The 16,817-nt window shown below is 48.2% G+C and overlaps 1 protein-coding gene across 1 annotated transcript; it reads right to left on the bottom strand.

Annotated features, from left to right (window-relative positions):
• Window positions 1-13,316: 13,316 nt before the first annotated feature.
• LOC125952272 (cyclin-dependent kinase 20) lies at window positions 13,317-14,992 on the bottom strand. Its single transcript, XM_049681647.1, has 3 exons — window positions 14,789-14,992; window positions 13,971-14,687; window positions 13,317-13,364 (listed from the first exon to the last, which is right to left on the bottom strand). The coding sequence occupies exons 1-3, from the start codon at window positions 14,990-14,992 to the stop codon at window positions 13,317-13,319; spliced, it is 969 nt and encodes a 322-aa protein (XP_049537604.1).
• Between the last annotated feature and the right edge of the window lie 1,825 nt (window positions 14,993-16,817).

A 16,817-nucleotide genomic window follows, 5' to 3' on the forward strand; every position in this document is an offset into this window, starting at 1 on the left:
CCACGAAGTAGCTCGCAATGTGGAGTGGACCTTTTTGAAGTGAACTTTTGTTACCAGCATCTCCTTCCTTTTCGGCTATCTGCCTTTTTGCTGGCTTGGCTTGACTGCTTTCTTTGTGTGCAACTGAACTTTGTTTGGTTATTAAAAATTCGAAAAATTCAGCCTTCAGCATTCGGCATTCTCTTGTGATGCCGCTTGCACTCCACGCCAGGTGAGTGGACGTTAGGTTGTTAGTTGAGTTTTCAATAAGAATCCACTTACCCTGTTGCTTGTCAATCTGCACCGTTCATCGTGACGACACACCTTCACCGCCGGCAACCTTGCCGAGAATTTGTGTTTTGCTAATAGTTTTTCACTGTCTGCCGTTGCCACTTTGGTCGCCGTCCTCTTCTTGCACTTCTGTTGTATGATTTATGCACCATTGATGGTGGAGAACTCGCTGCGGCGGTCGTGGCCGCTTCCACGCCTGCACACCACTTGCTACAATGGAGGTCGAAAAGGAATAACATTAGGTGGAGCAATGCTAACGAGAGACACACAGCGGCAAGTCTCGACTCGCCGGTTCTGAGGTTGTCCCCGTTTCTCAAATGAGGTTCATCCGTAGCGACGCTCGATGCACATTGGTCGGCCAGTCGGTTGGTCAGTTGGAGTAACTTGGTCAGCAGTACGTCACAGCGTCAACTACAGCGAGCCGAAACGCTCACTAACATAGACCGATAAGTGAATAATTTATGAGACCATCGGCGACGGCCACTCACTTGTCAGGCCAGTCAGGCCATGCGGAGCCGGAAGGAAGGCGTAAAGGAAGGAAGCCGTTGGTTGAGAAAGGCCATCAAATGGAATGATAATTCGACGGCTGAATGGCTGCATCCAGCTGCTTTTGCACCGTGCAATCCTTATCTATATTTAGTACCGTGTTGGAGGAAGTGGTTTTTGGAGGTGGAATTTGTGTAACCTTCGGTATTGCTTTGATTGTTGGAATGTGGGCGGCGAATTTGCAACATAAGCCTCAATCCACACTCCTCACTATTGAAATCGATGACAACGTTCAATTCGTTTTTTACGCTATGCTTGCCAATAGCTTTTGCTTTTTTTTCATCCTGCCAAATGATTTCAAATCCCGTCGGAAGCATGACGTTGCGATCGATGCAATAAACACCTCGTTACACACAATCACTGCGGTTATGAAATGATAGGTAGCATTTAGCTCTATATATATGTGTATGTTTTTCTTATTTTCATTGCAATTCATCGCAAGTTTAGAAGCTTATTTAAGAGCATTTATCATCCCGGGAAGCTCCTAGCGTGAAGAGGGCTCTCTTCAATGCGTTACAGACAGTGCGTTTATCCTCTGGTTTGATCGCTTTCGGCAGACGCATAGTGGAAGCGTAACGCATAAAAATTGTATACATATAAAGATATATAGTTATATAAATACATATATTTACACCGGCATGGCTAGCATTTTTTATGGTATTTGTATAAAACGTAAAAAAACTGAGAGAAACAAACATGCGAGGCGAATGCGACCGACGATGTGTGGCAGAAAACGGGGACCCTGATACAGGATGCACCGATCGCCAACGCGCTCTCGAATTAAATGGAACATGGTTATCGAAATCGGGTAGATAGCGATAGAGGACCGACGAAAAAGAGGAAGACGGAAACACATTTAGGGCGATCTCAGGCCGGCAAAGAGGTATCTCGGAAAACCTCGAATCGAATCCCGACGGAGCGAAGCGAAGTTCGGCAAAAATCAAGTAAATCGATGCGTGGCCAGCCGTGTGTGGCGTGTTCGCAGAGGACGATAAGCAAATGTTGTAAAAAGAAATGGATCATAACGAAACGACAATAGTCTCGCATATATTTTTATGTGTATTTCTTGCAGTCGCCCATGGAAAGAAACGTACCGAGGCGTGCGAACGGATGGACGTGAAAAAGCGGGATGCTGGCGAAGAAAGAAGCAGCATCTTACGGGTGAGTAACGTAGTGCTTTAACGCTGGATGACACATTCGATCGGGTTAAGGGGTACGACCGCCTTTGTGTGTAATATTTTGGTTATACGTTACATTATCGTAATAATGTTGTTGCGAAAATCAAAGCACCACGTTGCGCCTGCGGCTTCGTTTGTGGTGATGATGACTCGGATGGTATTAAAGCCTCGCAGAGGAGTTTCTTTAACAACCGAGCCTCCCTTCTTAACGCCGACTCTCATCAAAAATCGCCTTCTTCCCACAGACGTATCGAGCAAAGAACATCGACCAACACACGAACCATGGACGATACTTTGCTCATGAGCAAAAAACAACACGTTGAGACGGTAATAAACTGCGCAAGAACTAATCATATTAAGTAGTTCCAAACCGTTAATAATAACGTGTAGGAACAGGAAGTAAAGCCAACTCAGTGCCTTGCAAAGAACAAGTTCATTCTATTTCCGTTGTTTGTTTTCTTTTACTTGGTTTCCGTTTACTCAAAGTTTCATTTGACACAAAGTCAGACCGGTAAACCGTCCAACCGGCTTGGATTACGCACCAAGCCGGCTAATCTTGAGAAGCCGAAGCAACGGCAGTGTCTGCTATCAAACAAGTGAGCTTTCTCGGGGTTCCTGCCGGGTAGAGAAAATTAAAATTAACCAAACGAAAATTAATCATCTTAAAAGTTTCAAATCGCCTTGGAGTCTACACACGATACCGCGAGCCAAGTAGCCCGGTAAGCCTAACGAACGGCGTACAAGTTTTCAATGTTTTCCAGCAAACTGGGTGGCTCAGATGATGATTGCTGTATAAAGTTTTTCGGCTCAGCTGGATAATGAAGATACATTATCGGATAGACTGGCGGGGTTTGTGTACGTGCGCATGTTCCATCGTTACCGCTCGGTATGAAGTAACCACTGCACGTTAGATGAGTACGTGAATCTAGCAGGCGAGAGTTGTATCGATGTAAAATTCATAACTCATTATAGTACTCGTTTATATAAGTTACATCTCGTGTGCGATAAGAGGTGAAAATGTGATAATTTATTTGCTAACTAGTTTTTGTAACATAATATTTTTATTTTAAATTTGTTGCACAATATTTTGAATGAAGTTAAATGGGTCCCCATTGCATCGAAGCAGTCTGTATATTTTTTTTCTTTCGGAATCTAGTAGTCACTGAGTAAAACGCCAAATGTTCTACAGCTTCAATCTGATTAAAGTAGTGTTTCATTTCACTTATAAGGCTTGTGCTAAGTTCTAATAAGTTTTAATTCTTGCTGTTGTACAGCTCGAAGGTGTAGGTGAATATCCTTGAAATCTGGCATTCTGAGAATGCTCGAGTATTGTGAAGCCAGTTCAGGTGATTCTTTCTAGAAACGGTGAGTAATTTTCTTCTTAACAACCTAATGTATCCAATTATTTAGGGATTTTGAATTACTTCCAATGATCATTAAAAATAATCGAGTAGCAGAAACGAGAGTGGAGGACTTGTTAGCTGGACATTGGTTGCTGGTGCAAGGTAGTGCATTAGCAGTAGAATTCCTGGCCAGTGCTACGCTTCTTTCGGTCTTTGACCAGCTTACCGTACATGCTCCAGTCCATTTCTTAAAACCATTGCCAGAGTTCCAGGAGTAGCAATTGGATTAATTATGAAATAAGCTCACCAGTCCGTGCTAAGCAATCCGGACAGAATTTTTCGTACGCTGCTGACGGAACAATTCCCTAAGAATGGTGTAGAATATTTTCCTTCCTTTTAATCGAATAATTCTCTCCAGTGAACCTGGGTGTCACCACAAAATTAAGGACAGTATATTAATCACTCGTAAACGAGCCTCTGGGTCGCGTACTAATCCTCGGTGCAAATTGTACGGCCAGTCCATCCCTGCCCGTCCGAGATGCTGAGATGCTTTGGATCTTGGACGAACGGAACGGAGCATTAACGGTGAATCCTCCCGGGGCGGAGCACGACTGTAAGTAGAGCATGTCCCACGCGGTGCGGTTGATGAGTTGATGAAATGCTACCGTAGCAAGGGAATAGGGGATGAATATCGGTTGCCCTCGGTTACTGGGACCGCCTTTCAACGGGAGAAACACAATCCCTGACGTTCCCGCCCTTCCAGCGAACCAGAGGGCCGATTGTTCTCGTAGCTGCCCCTAGCACCCTGGTGACGGTAATTGACATTGAGCGTGTCCACGAGTATCGAGACGCTAGAAGGCACCCGTGGCGATGTAAAATGAGTAGCAAATCCGTTTTAATACTGCATTTGTTGAGCGTTTTTCGCTTGAAACCAAAGAGGGACTAACGAGGTCCGTCCGAACAAAGGGCGAACCGTGCTTTAAGCGGTTACGGGCTTTTCGCTTTAAACTGCGTGTCCATCGCCCCTGGGAGATCCGTATCAGCGAGCGCACCCACTGTAAGCCCGGCATCCAGGCAGCATCGGTTCGGTTAGTCGAACATGTCTGCAGCGGCGTAATGAAAGAACAAAGCATCGAGCCGGGGGGTTAGTAGAAATGATAATGCTTTAAGTAAAAAGTTTATTACTTGCGTCGGATCCATTTGGCATGAGCCATGAGTCCGACCAAGGGTAGGGTGTAGGGCACGAGGTTACCCCGAGAGCACCGGAACGCAAGTAAACATTAGAGGTTATTTCCTCGTTGTGTGTATGTGTGTGTGTGGGTGAGGAGTGAGGTGGGTGAAGAAGTACATTTTGGTACCTCATTACGCAGTACTTACCGTAACTCTCGTGTAACGCCACGCCAGAAAACCACCGGTCCGGGGATGTCGAGGGACTGACTACGCAAGGGATTTACCAGAGTCATTGTGGACGGACGGAGCAGAGAGGCAACCTCCACCCACGGCGGAGCTGCTGCTGCTGTTGCTGCCGGGGCTGTGCTCGTTGTAAACCCGAGACCCCGGACATTCGCATCAGTCGGAGGATCACGGATTCCGGAATTGAGGTCGCAAGGGTAAGCGGTGGTCCAATAAACAACATTTCATAGTTATTAAACGTGCGGCGCTGCAAATCTTTTCCTTAAGATTCATGCGCAAAATCCGGCCCGTGGTCCCCCAAGCACGAGCCGCTGGTTGGTAGGTTGGTGCTGGAGTTTTTGAATTATTTCGCAATATTTGTTGCCACTTTTTACGTTTTCTTTTGATGGAGTTTGGAGAGCCAAAGCTACAAATTCTGGTCCCGTTGTTGTATTTTGTGTTGTTGTAAATCAATTACATTTTAAATGATTTTATATTCTTCTCGGCAGCTCGCTGGGGTTGTAGCATGGCACCCTTGTCACGGTGAGCAGCATTGCAACGGAAATAATGAGAAATAAATTCATGTCTGTTACAATCATGTAATTATTCGTTGGAATTAAGTGTCTGGCGCCAGTTGAACCAGATGCAAGGCCTCTTCGTGGGTAGATTGCCAGCAATGGTAGCCATTCGCTACTTTACCGGTTTTCTCTTTCTCTCTCTCTCTCTCTCTCAGTTCAGCTTGATGCCTACGCTAACAGTGGATTGTTGGTGCAGAAGCGTCGTTGTTCTACTTTAAAAAGATGCTTAAACGGCACACTGCAAACCAATGGATTAGCGGAGTTTACGGCCCCTGTCACTGAGGCGGGTGGGTGTCATTTTTGATTTTCAATCGCACACACAGTGGACTATGAATGGCGGGTTTGACGATGATAGGCCACGATTCTTGCGCAAGGATTGAGTTCCGATGAAGCTCGGGCATCGTTGGCAAAGCATCATTTGCAGCTTATCATCGCGTATAGCGAATCAAAAAGTGTTAAATCTAAATCTGTCTTCAAATTAAATCCGCATTAGCCAATTAGATTACTCGTTTGAGTACGTATAATAACGGCATTCGTGCCAGCATCTATTTTACAGTCATGAATTTATCAATAAACATAAATGCTTGCTCACTTCAAATATGTTTAACTTTTCATTGGAAATTTTTGTTTTGTTAAATAAGTATGTTTGAATGTATTGAATATGTTTAGTTTCATTAAAAGTGCTTAGTTTTTATTTATATTCTCCATCTTTGTCATATAAAAAACATGAAAAGTTATAAAAATATAGCCATGGTATCTACTATGAGGAAGCATCAATGCCAATGGTCTTTTTGTGATGTCCTTGGTAACATGGTGCTGGCTCATCGAAGAGATCAAATTCATTGTTTCATCGTTAGATAAATTGCTTCCACTGATAGGCGGTAGAGCATTTTCAATATTTTGATTTTTTTTAATGAAAAAAACGATTTTAACAACTTTGTATAAAAATAGCGGTTTTTCAAACCTGTTTGAAAAAATACATAAAAATGATTGATAAAACCTTGACATTTAATGACGAACAGATAAAGCGTTCAAAATTCCAAACCGTTTCTTCCAGGCTTTTTAGTGCTACGATGGACACCGATACAGCTTGTTGTTCCAATTTTCATAATAACAATAACAATGGATTGTAAAATAACAAGCATAGAAGTATCAGATAGTAAAAAGATGCGTTTTTGGAAAGCAAACAACGATGCTTAAGTTTATAGACCCTAAACTGGTCCTCTGTCCCCATCGAATGTCACTGAGTAAACTTGTGCAAAAGCAGATACCAGATATTATTTGATTAAATAACAATGTTCCGAAATGGCTGCCGAATTTGCTACCCTCCCGCTTGCTTACCTCTCTTACTGTTACTGATACGGTCCAACCTGATCCTGCGGCAGCTCCGGCGATGAGTGTATGAAGATGTTGTTCATCTAACTTCCTAATAACGGACGCTCGACGGATGTCCCTTTGCGCCGACAGCAGAGAGAGAGAGAAAAACAAGTAAAAGCAGCAACGGACCAACGGAGACGCAAAGAAAAGTAACTTTCAGCTGACCTAACAGCTTCTAAAATATTGAAACCTTCGCCGCTGCGTCGCTGCGACCCGTGGAAACTTTGTCAAACTAGGGCGAACGGCTCTGGCACACACCCTCCCTCACACCGCACTTGATCCCGGATCGACTCCGCCGACGTCGATGTGCGTTTTATACGAAAGTCGTGAAATGTGATGATCGTCCCAATTTTTCCTTTTTCCCTCCTCACCGCGTTCGTCTTTGGCTTGGTCGAACTTGTTTTCCAGACAGCCACATCCATCCCAGTCTATCCCCGCGCCTCCTAAAAAACAAGGCGCTCCGCCCCGGCCACTATCGGACCGCTTCGATCGGTTGGATCGATTGAATACTGGGGCGAGCATGGAGCAGCGCTTCTCCTACTCCTCTCATCGTAAAGCAGCCAGTTTCGTTGTCGTTTGCTTTGCATTTGCCCATCGCCACCACCGCGTGTAACAGTTCGAGCGAGTTCGGCGACGGCACCGAAAGGAAAGGGGGATGGGAAGGGAGTAGAGGGTGTAAAATCGCAGCCCCTCAAGGTTGTGGGAGTGTGCTGATTGAATTACCACGAAATGTCTTAAGAGACCCCGAGGTCAGGCTGCTGCTGCTGCTGCTGCTCTCGATGCGCATTCGATGCGGCGAAGCAAAAATTTGATCCAACACCCATGGGATCTGTTACCCGTTACGAGAGTGCCTGGTCCAATCGGGTCGTCAAAGCAAAAGAGAAAGAGAGAGCGAGAGAGAAAGAGAGCGACCAAAAACAGGGAAGAAAAAGGAAAATAAGGAAAACCCCACAAAAAAAACATTGGCCTCGTCTTCCATTCGCGGTACCGGCGGGCCTTCGGGGGCATCCAGGACAAGAGCATAACATCTGTCTCTTAATGGCGTCGGAGTTTGCTAGCTGGCAAACGCGGCGGATTCGATGCTCCCTACCGGTTATCGGGAGGTCTTGCTGGTGTTGTAGTTGTTGTTTTTTGTTGTTGAAAGTCAATCAGTGCGCACGGGGGAGAGAGAAGCGAAGGGGGTAGCTCTTTCCTTCTCGCAGAATCATGCCATTAAAATTGGAATCCAGGGGTTGGGGGGCGGTGACAGTAACAATAGGTGTGGAAGCACATTCTGTCGGGCCCCAAAAAAAAAACCTCCAGAAAAAGAAGGCACATAAAGAGTCCCATTCAGGCAGCCAGCGTCCGGATCCTTTAAAATCCTTTTCGGTACCGGACCGAGGTACCTCTAAGGACGGTGGGGTGGGGGTTCTCTCTGCGGTCCCGTGCGTTCCAGCAATGGCCGCTCGGTGCCAATCGGTGTCACGATTATCGTATCTCAATCAAATGGAATCATTTTAAAAGCGTCCTCCGCAACGAAACGGAACCGAAGGCGGACCGCCCAAAAACCAGCAGCGAATCTTTGGGCTGATCTCGTGACCTTCTTTCATCAATCTGGTGCCCCATCAAATGCCCAGACGCCCGGCAAACGCAATCGAAATCGTATATTGGCATTCTACCGGCCATGGGATCCCTTTCGGGGATGGTCCAACCTCCCGGTTTCGGTTCGCACCAGATTACTTTTATGGTTCCGGGCGCATCGTCCCCATCGGACTGGCCCTTCGAAGATTTCGACCAGTTTCGGGACAATAAGATGTGCGATAAAATGGTGCCGCGGTGGCCACTTGGTATCTGGGAGGTCACCCTCTCTCTCTCATTCTTGCTTTTTTGTCTCTCTCTCTCTCTCTCTCTCTCTCTTTCTCTTTCTCTCTCTCTCTCTCTCTCTTCTTCTTTTTCTGACTCTTTCGCCGATCCGCTTAGCATGGGCTTTTGCGTATGCATTGTGGCCTTGTCAGCAAAGGGCTATCGTCGAATGCTATAAAACAGCATGAAGGTCGGTCAACTTCATCAACCGGCCAGCACGCGGCACGGAATGGTAACCGCCAAATCGAAACAATCATTCGCATTCGCCGACGCTAAACGACACTTTTGGAGCCAGCAAGCCCGCCAACCAGCGAGCTCTCAAACCGGTCAAAGGCCGGTCAAAGAACGCAGCAGCATGCTCTGTCGCAGCAACAGTGTAGGCCTTGATGGTTGCCCTCACAACGGCCTTGTTCCCTAGTAACGGGGCGGTGGAATAGTGGCGTGAAGTGGAGAGCGGGTGTCGAGATGCCGAACAGAACGCACAAAACGCACAAAAGAATGGCGCTAAACGACGCCATTTTGTGGCTAAATATTTAATTTTTATACCTCCAGCTGGCCAGTTGCCGCTGCTCGCATCTGTAGACTGACCGGGTGTGTGTGTGTGTGTGTGTGTGGGTGCAGGAAGTGGGCCCAGTGGGAAGAAGGTTCAGACACCGACCGTGACCACCGTCAGTCCGACCCAACGAACGAATCGAACCCGAAATGACATTTTTCTCCGGTAGTTTTTTTTTTTGCGGGGTTTCATCTTCGTTTCCCGGTGACACCATCCGCGGTGTCCTTCCCTTCCTGCCTCGGTGCAGGCACACTCGGTGCGAGAGAATAATGAACAGAAGGTTTTAATATTTTCTAAGGTCCACAACCGAGCACCGATCCTATCTGCCACGGCGTGACCCATGGCAACCATGATTAATATTTTAACTTTTCTTTTCTCTTTTTTTCCTTCTTTTCTTCTCTCTCTCTCTCTTTCTCTCTCTGTTCATCATTAGTCACCAGGTGGGGTGGGGTGGGGTGGGGTGGTTGATTTACGCCGCCGCAGGTATTCTCCGGAGTAAGGCTCGAGCACTGCAGGGAGTCTACTGTCTACCGGTAGATAAGACGGGAAAGTTAGAAACACTTTTTTGGGTTGCAGGAAGGCAGATTAGGAATTTGAAGCCCGCACGGATCATCGTCGGAATGCACAACGCTTGGCTGGTTTGTTTGAAAATCAACAAAAAACCATAAACAAAAAATCCAAACCATTATCTGATGAAGCAAACCGGATGATCCCAGTCCGGACAAAAGCTCACGGTGGAAGCCAGGACCTAAATCCCACGTGGTTTACCGTGGCGTTGGTGGATTTATGCTCGGTTTTAATCGGGCATATTTTGATGTATAAATCAATATAAACAATGAACTGTGGCATCGGAGCTTCTCAAACTCTGGGATCCGCCAGAGTAAGATGTTCACGCAGTGAAAGTGGAACAGCAGCGCACTCCAGCTCCAATTCCAGCTCGACCGATAGCGCTCGTGGTACTAATCAGCTTGACGTAATAATTGTATCAATTAATCTAGCCTCGATTTATGACAAGTTTTAAAGTTTCCTCGATCTCCGGATCCCTCTTCCTGGTGCGTTGGGCAGGGAAAAGGGGGGTGTGCGTTTCCCCCGTGTACCTATTCATCGCAGGCTGTTATCGTTGTCTTGACGATGGATTTTATTTAATTTTTCTCCACTTCGTTGGATGAGATGATGGCGCCAGAGAGCGCACGATTGAATGCTTGCTTGGGTAAGCTACATAATTAAATCGCCTCAGCGCGAGGGAAGCATCACTGGCATTGGATTAATGGATGGACGTGGCTGCCTAATGCCATCTGTTTTACGCGCTCGAGAGGCATTAATATAGAGGTGAAATTTTGTGACGGCCTTGTGCAATGGATCAATTTGAAACAGAAAATTTGTCATTTTATTTTGTTAATGCTTTCGTTTTACATTTTTCGTTCGACATAACGCAGCAGATACGCGCTCGGGTGTTAACAGCTAATCGGTCATAATTTAGTCGGAGGAAACTAATCCACTTAAGAACGCTGTGTCAGAACTGACGTAACTCTGTGACACCTGGACAGTGTTGAGATGCCGATGAAAGAAAATGTCGTGATCGAGAGGAAGGTTCTATGGAGCAGTGGAAAAGGCTACACTAAGCAGAAGTAGGGTGGACTGGGCATGTCATGAGAAATTTCGGAAAAGACCCGGAGATGTCTTGATTGAGATTGAGCGCTAGTATCGACATTGATTTCAAAAGTTTTTCCAAAGGGCAAAAAAGGATTGGGAAGAACTTGCTTCATCATGCTAGGATCATGCCGCTCCATGCCCTTGTACCGCCTAAAAGGTAAGTGTTTACCGTTCATCATTTCTTCTTTGTTGCGTTTGGTAGATCTCATTTTAAAATTCTTTTATTGAAAAACTATTGGTATTTTATGCGTTGTTGCAATAACAAGCATTCCGTCTTATATAATCCAGTAGACATCAAACATGGGGATTCTAATGTTACATACACTATTTCAGTTTCAGTTAGTTCAATTGTATATTATTCATTTATTGTCGTCAAATTATGAGTTTGCGTGTTACAATTTAAACTTGTTACCATTTTTACGTCAAAATGTTTCGCACGTTGAGTTCTTTTCCTGTTATTCTGATAATCCTACACAATTGAACTTTGGAAAACAGTTTACAGAATGTCACAATAGTCTCCTGAGAAGACACTTCTGATAATCAATTTCTTGATTCAAAGTTTAAGAAATTATGAAGCACCATTCGTCAGTCTGCTTCCTTTAGCGGCTAGAATTCTTTTAAAATCTTGTGCTAATACCGGATGCTTCAGTTATTTATCGAAGCAAATCGGAAATGAAAAACTGATACTTTATGCCTTTGGGTCTGCGGCAGCAATTCTGTTACATCCTGTTCTCCAGAGAAATCTTTAATCCCAGAAATTTTAATTTCATTCAATCGATTTCTCCCTCCATTTGCAATCCGGGGTCCGCGATTAATTAGGCACCGATTGATCATTATCGTCCCATTCCTTGCAGCTCCCGGTCTTCGCTCCCGCATTCGCCTGCGCCACTGTCCCGTGACGCTATCGCTTTTCTCATTATCAACCACAACACTGTCGCCGCAGCAGGGTCGCCGTTGAAGTTAATCCTTCCAGAAAGGAGTTTCTATTCCCTTATAAACGTGATTTCCGCTTTCCGCGTATCCCTCGGCGGTCCGGGTGGCGAGCGGACCGTTCTTCTCCGATTCCAACACCGAAAATGCAATCTATTTCCCTAGTTTATGCTCGATCGGTAGCAAGTCCGCTGTAAACGGTGCCACGCCTTTCCTCTCTTGGGAAAGTGTAGATTGTCTTTGCAGGAAATGGAATAAATTTGTGGCCATCGACAGCGACAACGACAACGACGATGACGACGACGACGACGACGCTGACGATGCCAACGGAAAGATAGTTTCCGTTTCTTCCGGCAAATCACCCCGTTTAATCGCAACCATTTCGCTGCGATCGATCTGCAGCGCCGCGACTTCACCCGAGACATTCTAAACCACCATCCCTTCCTTCTTTCACCGAGAGCTTCGACGAAATTGAATTGTTCACCACGAAAGCAACGAAACGCCCCCTTCTTCGTGAGCTACTGAAACGGGTGGATCAATAGCAACGTAACGTTAGCTCGAGGAACACTCTTCAGCACTTCAACTGTCGTTCCCTGGAGTGGTATCGGGGTATGTTTGCCAACGTACTCCCCCGTCCGTACTACCACCGTGCCCACCGAGGTCCACCTTGCAGCATGGTTCGATGCGTTCGTTCATATTTAAATTAATAATAACGCCACGAACAGCGAGTTTTGTGGCTCATGAAACGGTTTCAATGGATCCGTTGGATCCCGGTTGTTTCCGGTTCCCTTGGTGACGCTACGAGAACCGCGTTCTGGCCACCACTTTATACCCATGCGTGTGCGTGTGTGTGTGTTACGATCTTCAACACCGAGTTCAAATGGTCTGGTATGGCTGTGGCCGTGGCCTGGCAGACGGAGTATGTGCCCCCGGGGTCGAGGTCGCCCCGAAAGATGGAGATTCGTTTCGTTTCGGTGGTCTCGAAGGTCCTCCATGCCACACACACCCACAGGCTTGGACGGGCCACAACAGCCCATGCCAACACAGTAATAGCAGCGCCGCACCATAATTGGGAGCAACAGAGTGAAACAAAGTTCATTGCCATTTAATGGTATGTTGCTGGTGATGGTGGTGGTGGTGCTGTTGCTGTCAGTCTCTCGGGCGTCCCGGGCTTTGCTTACAGCGTCACACAGCGGCCTGACACAAAGGCCACCGAGTGCGAAACGAGTCAAGCTGGTGCTGGAGTGCTGGGCTGTCCTATCTACTACTACTTTCATCACCCCCACCACCAAAGTTTAAACGCTTCGTCCGTTTCGCTCATATTGCACCAACCACCCGGTTTGCCTCGTTGTTACGCGTTCACCGGGTCTGGGTTCAGTCACACACCGGCAGCAGTAGCAGCCACGAGCCGATCCCCCTCCCTCTTCCTTCCTACATCTGCATACCTACCGTGCGCTCCTCGTGCTTCGAGTACAATCTTTGCTCGTTCTCGTTGTTTGCCTACCTCCCGGAAGTGTACGAGGCCGGTAGGCTATAACCCCTGGACGGTGGCTGCCATCCTTGTCGTCCTTGTTGTTCCTTCCCCTGGGGGGTGTGTGTGAGGGTGGGGAATCCGTACGCCGTATCGCCGTCGCCGGTGCGCGCCTGTTGCGAATTAATTTTCACTCACCACCGCATCGCTGAAGTAAGGATGAAGTAATGCCTAGGCAAATGCCAGTGCGCGTTGGCAGGAGAGAAAGAGAGAGAGCGAGAGAGAGAGAGAGAGAGAGAGAGAGACAGACAGAGAGAGAGAAAAGAGAGAGAGAGAGAGTGGAATGCACGTAATCAGTATCATAGCGAAAACGAGAGAACGGGGAAACGCGAAAAAAGCGCTACTGACGGGGAGGGTGGAAAGTGGGAAGAAGGAGAAGAGGGGAGGATGGGCATTATCTGTGTCCTGACGAGCAGGCACGTGTGCGATGGAAGGGATCAACGAGCCAGAACTCGGAGCACGGAGCGCCCTTGCTACACCTGGACAGGGCGATAATGGAAAAAAAGTCAGACACAACAGGCCAGGAGAGGGGGAGAGACGTAAGGGAAGACGTCGTCGACGGAAGGGCACGATTCCTCCTTCCTTCCAAGGAACCAAAAATTTATAATTCCGCTGCAGTCCTCTGGACCACGACGACCGCCCGGCAGTGGAATTGAGTTGAGCTTGAAAGGGACTCAAGGGAAACCCACCCACAGGACAATGGCGGAAGGAATGTCAGGGGGTGGGGGGTGGGAAAGAATAAAAACGAAACCAGGGAACCGGGACCGGGGGTTTTACCTCTTCCGCGGTGAGGCGCTTAGCAGGATTATACCGCACCAGCGCATCGACGAGACCGAGCTCGTCGCGGGTGGTGCAGCTCGGAAAGATGTCCTCCCAGCGTTCGCCGCGCGCGTTCGGGAAGCGGATTTTGTTATAATCCGGAAGGCTTCGCACTTCGGGCCAATCCTTGAGGTTGGGCGTCCCGAGCGTCCGGACGACGAGGGCCAGCTGCTCGATGTCGGTCGCCCCGGCAAACAGTGGTACACCGCGCAGCATCTCCGCAAACACCGCCCCACTGGCCCACAGATCGACGGGGGGCCCGTACTGCTGGCAACCCCACAGTATCTCCGGTGCCCGGTACCAGCGTGTTGCGACCTGCGGCGAGTACGGTTTCGGTGGCGACGACAGCGACGCCGACGACAACGACGCCGACAGCGACGCCGGCGACGACGCCGACACGGATCCGCTGTAGATGCGCGCCAACCCAAAGTCCGCTATCTTCAGCACATCGTGCCGGTCGATCAGCAGGTTGGCCGGTTTAATGTCCCGGTGCATCAACCGCAGCCCGTGCAGGTAAGCGAGCCCCTTCAGCAGCATGCCGGTGTAGCGGCGTACCGTGGCCCGCGACAATGGGTTCTCGTCGTCCTTCAGCTTGCTGTACAGCGTGTGCGGCATGTACTCGAACACCAGCGAGATACCGGTTAGATCCGGGTACATATCGAGCAGCTCCAGCACCTAGCGGTCGGTGCGGTGTGGTCCCAGGCAACCGAAAACAAACAATATCGAGGGGGTTAATGGGCACGAAAGGAGGAGAGGCTGCTGCTGCTGTTACTCACGTTATCGCAGCGGCAGTGCTGCAGGGCGCGAATCTCCCGGACCGTGTTGAGCGAAACGACGCCAAACTTTGTCCGCAGCGATAGCTTCTTGATGGCCACTATCTTGTCATCGCACTGCAGATCCCGGGCCTTTACGACGATACCGTGCACACCCTCGCCGATGCGCCCGAGCGGCTGGTACCGGGACGGCATATAATCGTCCATATCCCGTCGTCGTCGTCGTCGTCGTTGGAACGGGTCCCTGTTTGCTTAAACCTCAGTTTCGGTTAAGGTCTCGGGATCGGGGTCGCCACCCGGTAGGCCTCGAATCGTTGTGGGGATGTCCGGCCGCAGCAGTCCGGACGCTTTGTTTACTTTTAATTAGTGGTACGGCGATAAAAATTCACACAAAAATTCGAACCCCTCCCCTCACAGTCCGGTGTCTTCGTGCGTGCGTCTTTCGCTTTCACCGAACCGCAACGTTTATTGGCTTTATGCGGGGAGAACGCTGCTTCTGCTCGAGATATCTGCCCGGATGGAGTTTTTATTTCGCGTGGCGGGCGGAATGGTTTTCCGGGTCCTGCAGAAGACACACACAACACACTCGCGCACAGTTGACAGTAGAACCAGGACCAGGAACGCCAATCGAACCTCTGTACGCTGGCGATGACGCGGCACGGCTTGGCGCAGCGATGGTTGTTTGTTGTTTGTTGTGTCCGTATCCCATGGCAACGGGCGCGCGTAACCCTGAGCTCCTCCTGAGCAAGGGGTTTGTGTGTCCGTGTGTGGCTGTGTGTGTGTTTGGATTCGTTCTCGATCGTTTACCTTCATCTCACTCACACACACACACACATGCATACGCTTGTTGGTCCTCATTTTCACGTCCTCCATGACCCATCCGGCTGATAAATCCGCCTCCCCTGGTGGTGCTATCATCCGTCTCGAGGACCTTGGTAGGGTGCCTTCTTCTATGTGGTGCCAACCCATCGCTTGCTGTAGCTTGTGTAGCGCTTCGGGGCTTCGATCTACCCCGGTGCCCGGTGTTTTGTCTCTGTGAGCAACAAACAAACAGGACCCCGCATCATGCATGCCTGATGGCAAGCTATAGCAGGCAACCATGACATGACATTCGAGACTTGATTGTGTGATGGTGTATGTCAACGATGTGCTAGTATGTTTCGTGTGGGTGGACGTGGAGACGGAAGATAGAAGGACACACTCTTGGAGACACACCTTGGCAGGTGGTAGCGGGTGTGATCGAAAGAACATATGCGCTGAGTAACGTTGGCTGCAGATAGGGAGCGAACGACGACGACAACGACAACGACGACAACGACAAGGGCGATTGGCGGTGGCATTGTGTTGTTGATTTAATTATGCGGACCTGTCATTGTGTTGCCAAAATTGGCTTTCCTCTTCGTTATGAACATGATTAACTCATGGTTTTGTGGAGGGGGGGGGGCCGCTTCACGTCGCTTGCGTGCTACAATTGTTTTCAAAATGGCAACCAAGCTGGAGGGGTGCTGGAAACCTTGCTCTTGCTCAGAGCAGCCATTTTTGGGTCACACAGGAGAACGGCACATTCCTGTACCTTGGACCTCGGGTGATGTACCACCGAGGGTCTTCACTAATTTAATCCAATTTTGATTAATCTTGTCAGCTATTTGCCTTTATCATTTGACCAACGCAAAATCGACTCGGTCATACTCGGGACAGCAACAGCGGCGGCAGCAATACAACCGGTGAACAGGATTCCTCTGTTGCTCAATTCCGAGCGGCGTACCTGAAGCCTATCTAGCAAATTTCCATCAAGACCCCTTCCCTAGCTACGGAAGCTTATCTTAATCCAGAGAGAGAACCTTTTTACAATTGCATGCTAGGGTCAAAGGTTGGTCAAATTAAATTAGAAAAAGTATTTATGTTTCGGGTTTGATGACTGATAAAACTTTACCCATCAGCAAACGAAGTTTAAAGGAGGTTTTTTATGGCTTTCAATGAATGTTTTTATTATTCAAATTACACCAGCAGCAGATGAGGCCAACCATTTGTG

The sequence above is a fragment of the Anopheles darlingi genome, chromosome 2 (assembly GCF_943734745.1).
Source record: "Anopheles darlingi chromosome 2, idAnoDarlMG_H_01, whole genome shotgun sequence".
Taxonomy (NCBI): domain Eukaryota; kingdom Metazoa; phylum Arthropoda; class Insecta; order Diptera; family Culicidae; genus Anopheles; species Anopheles darlingi.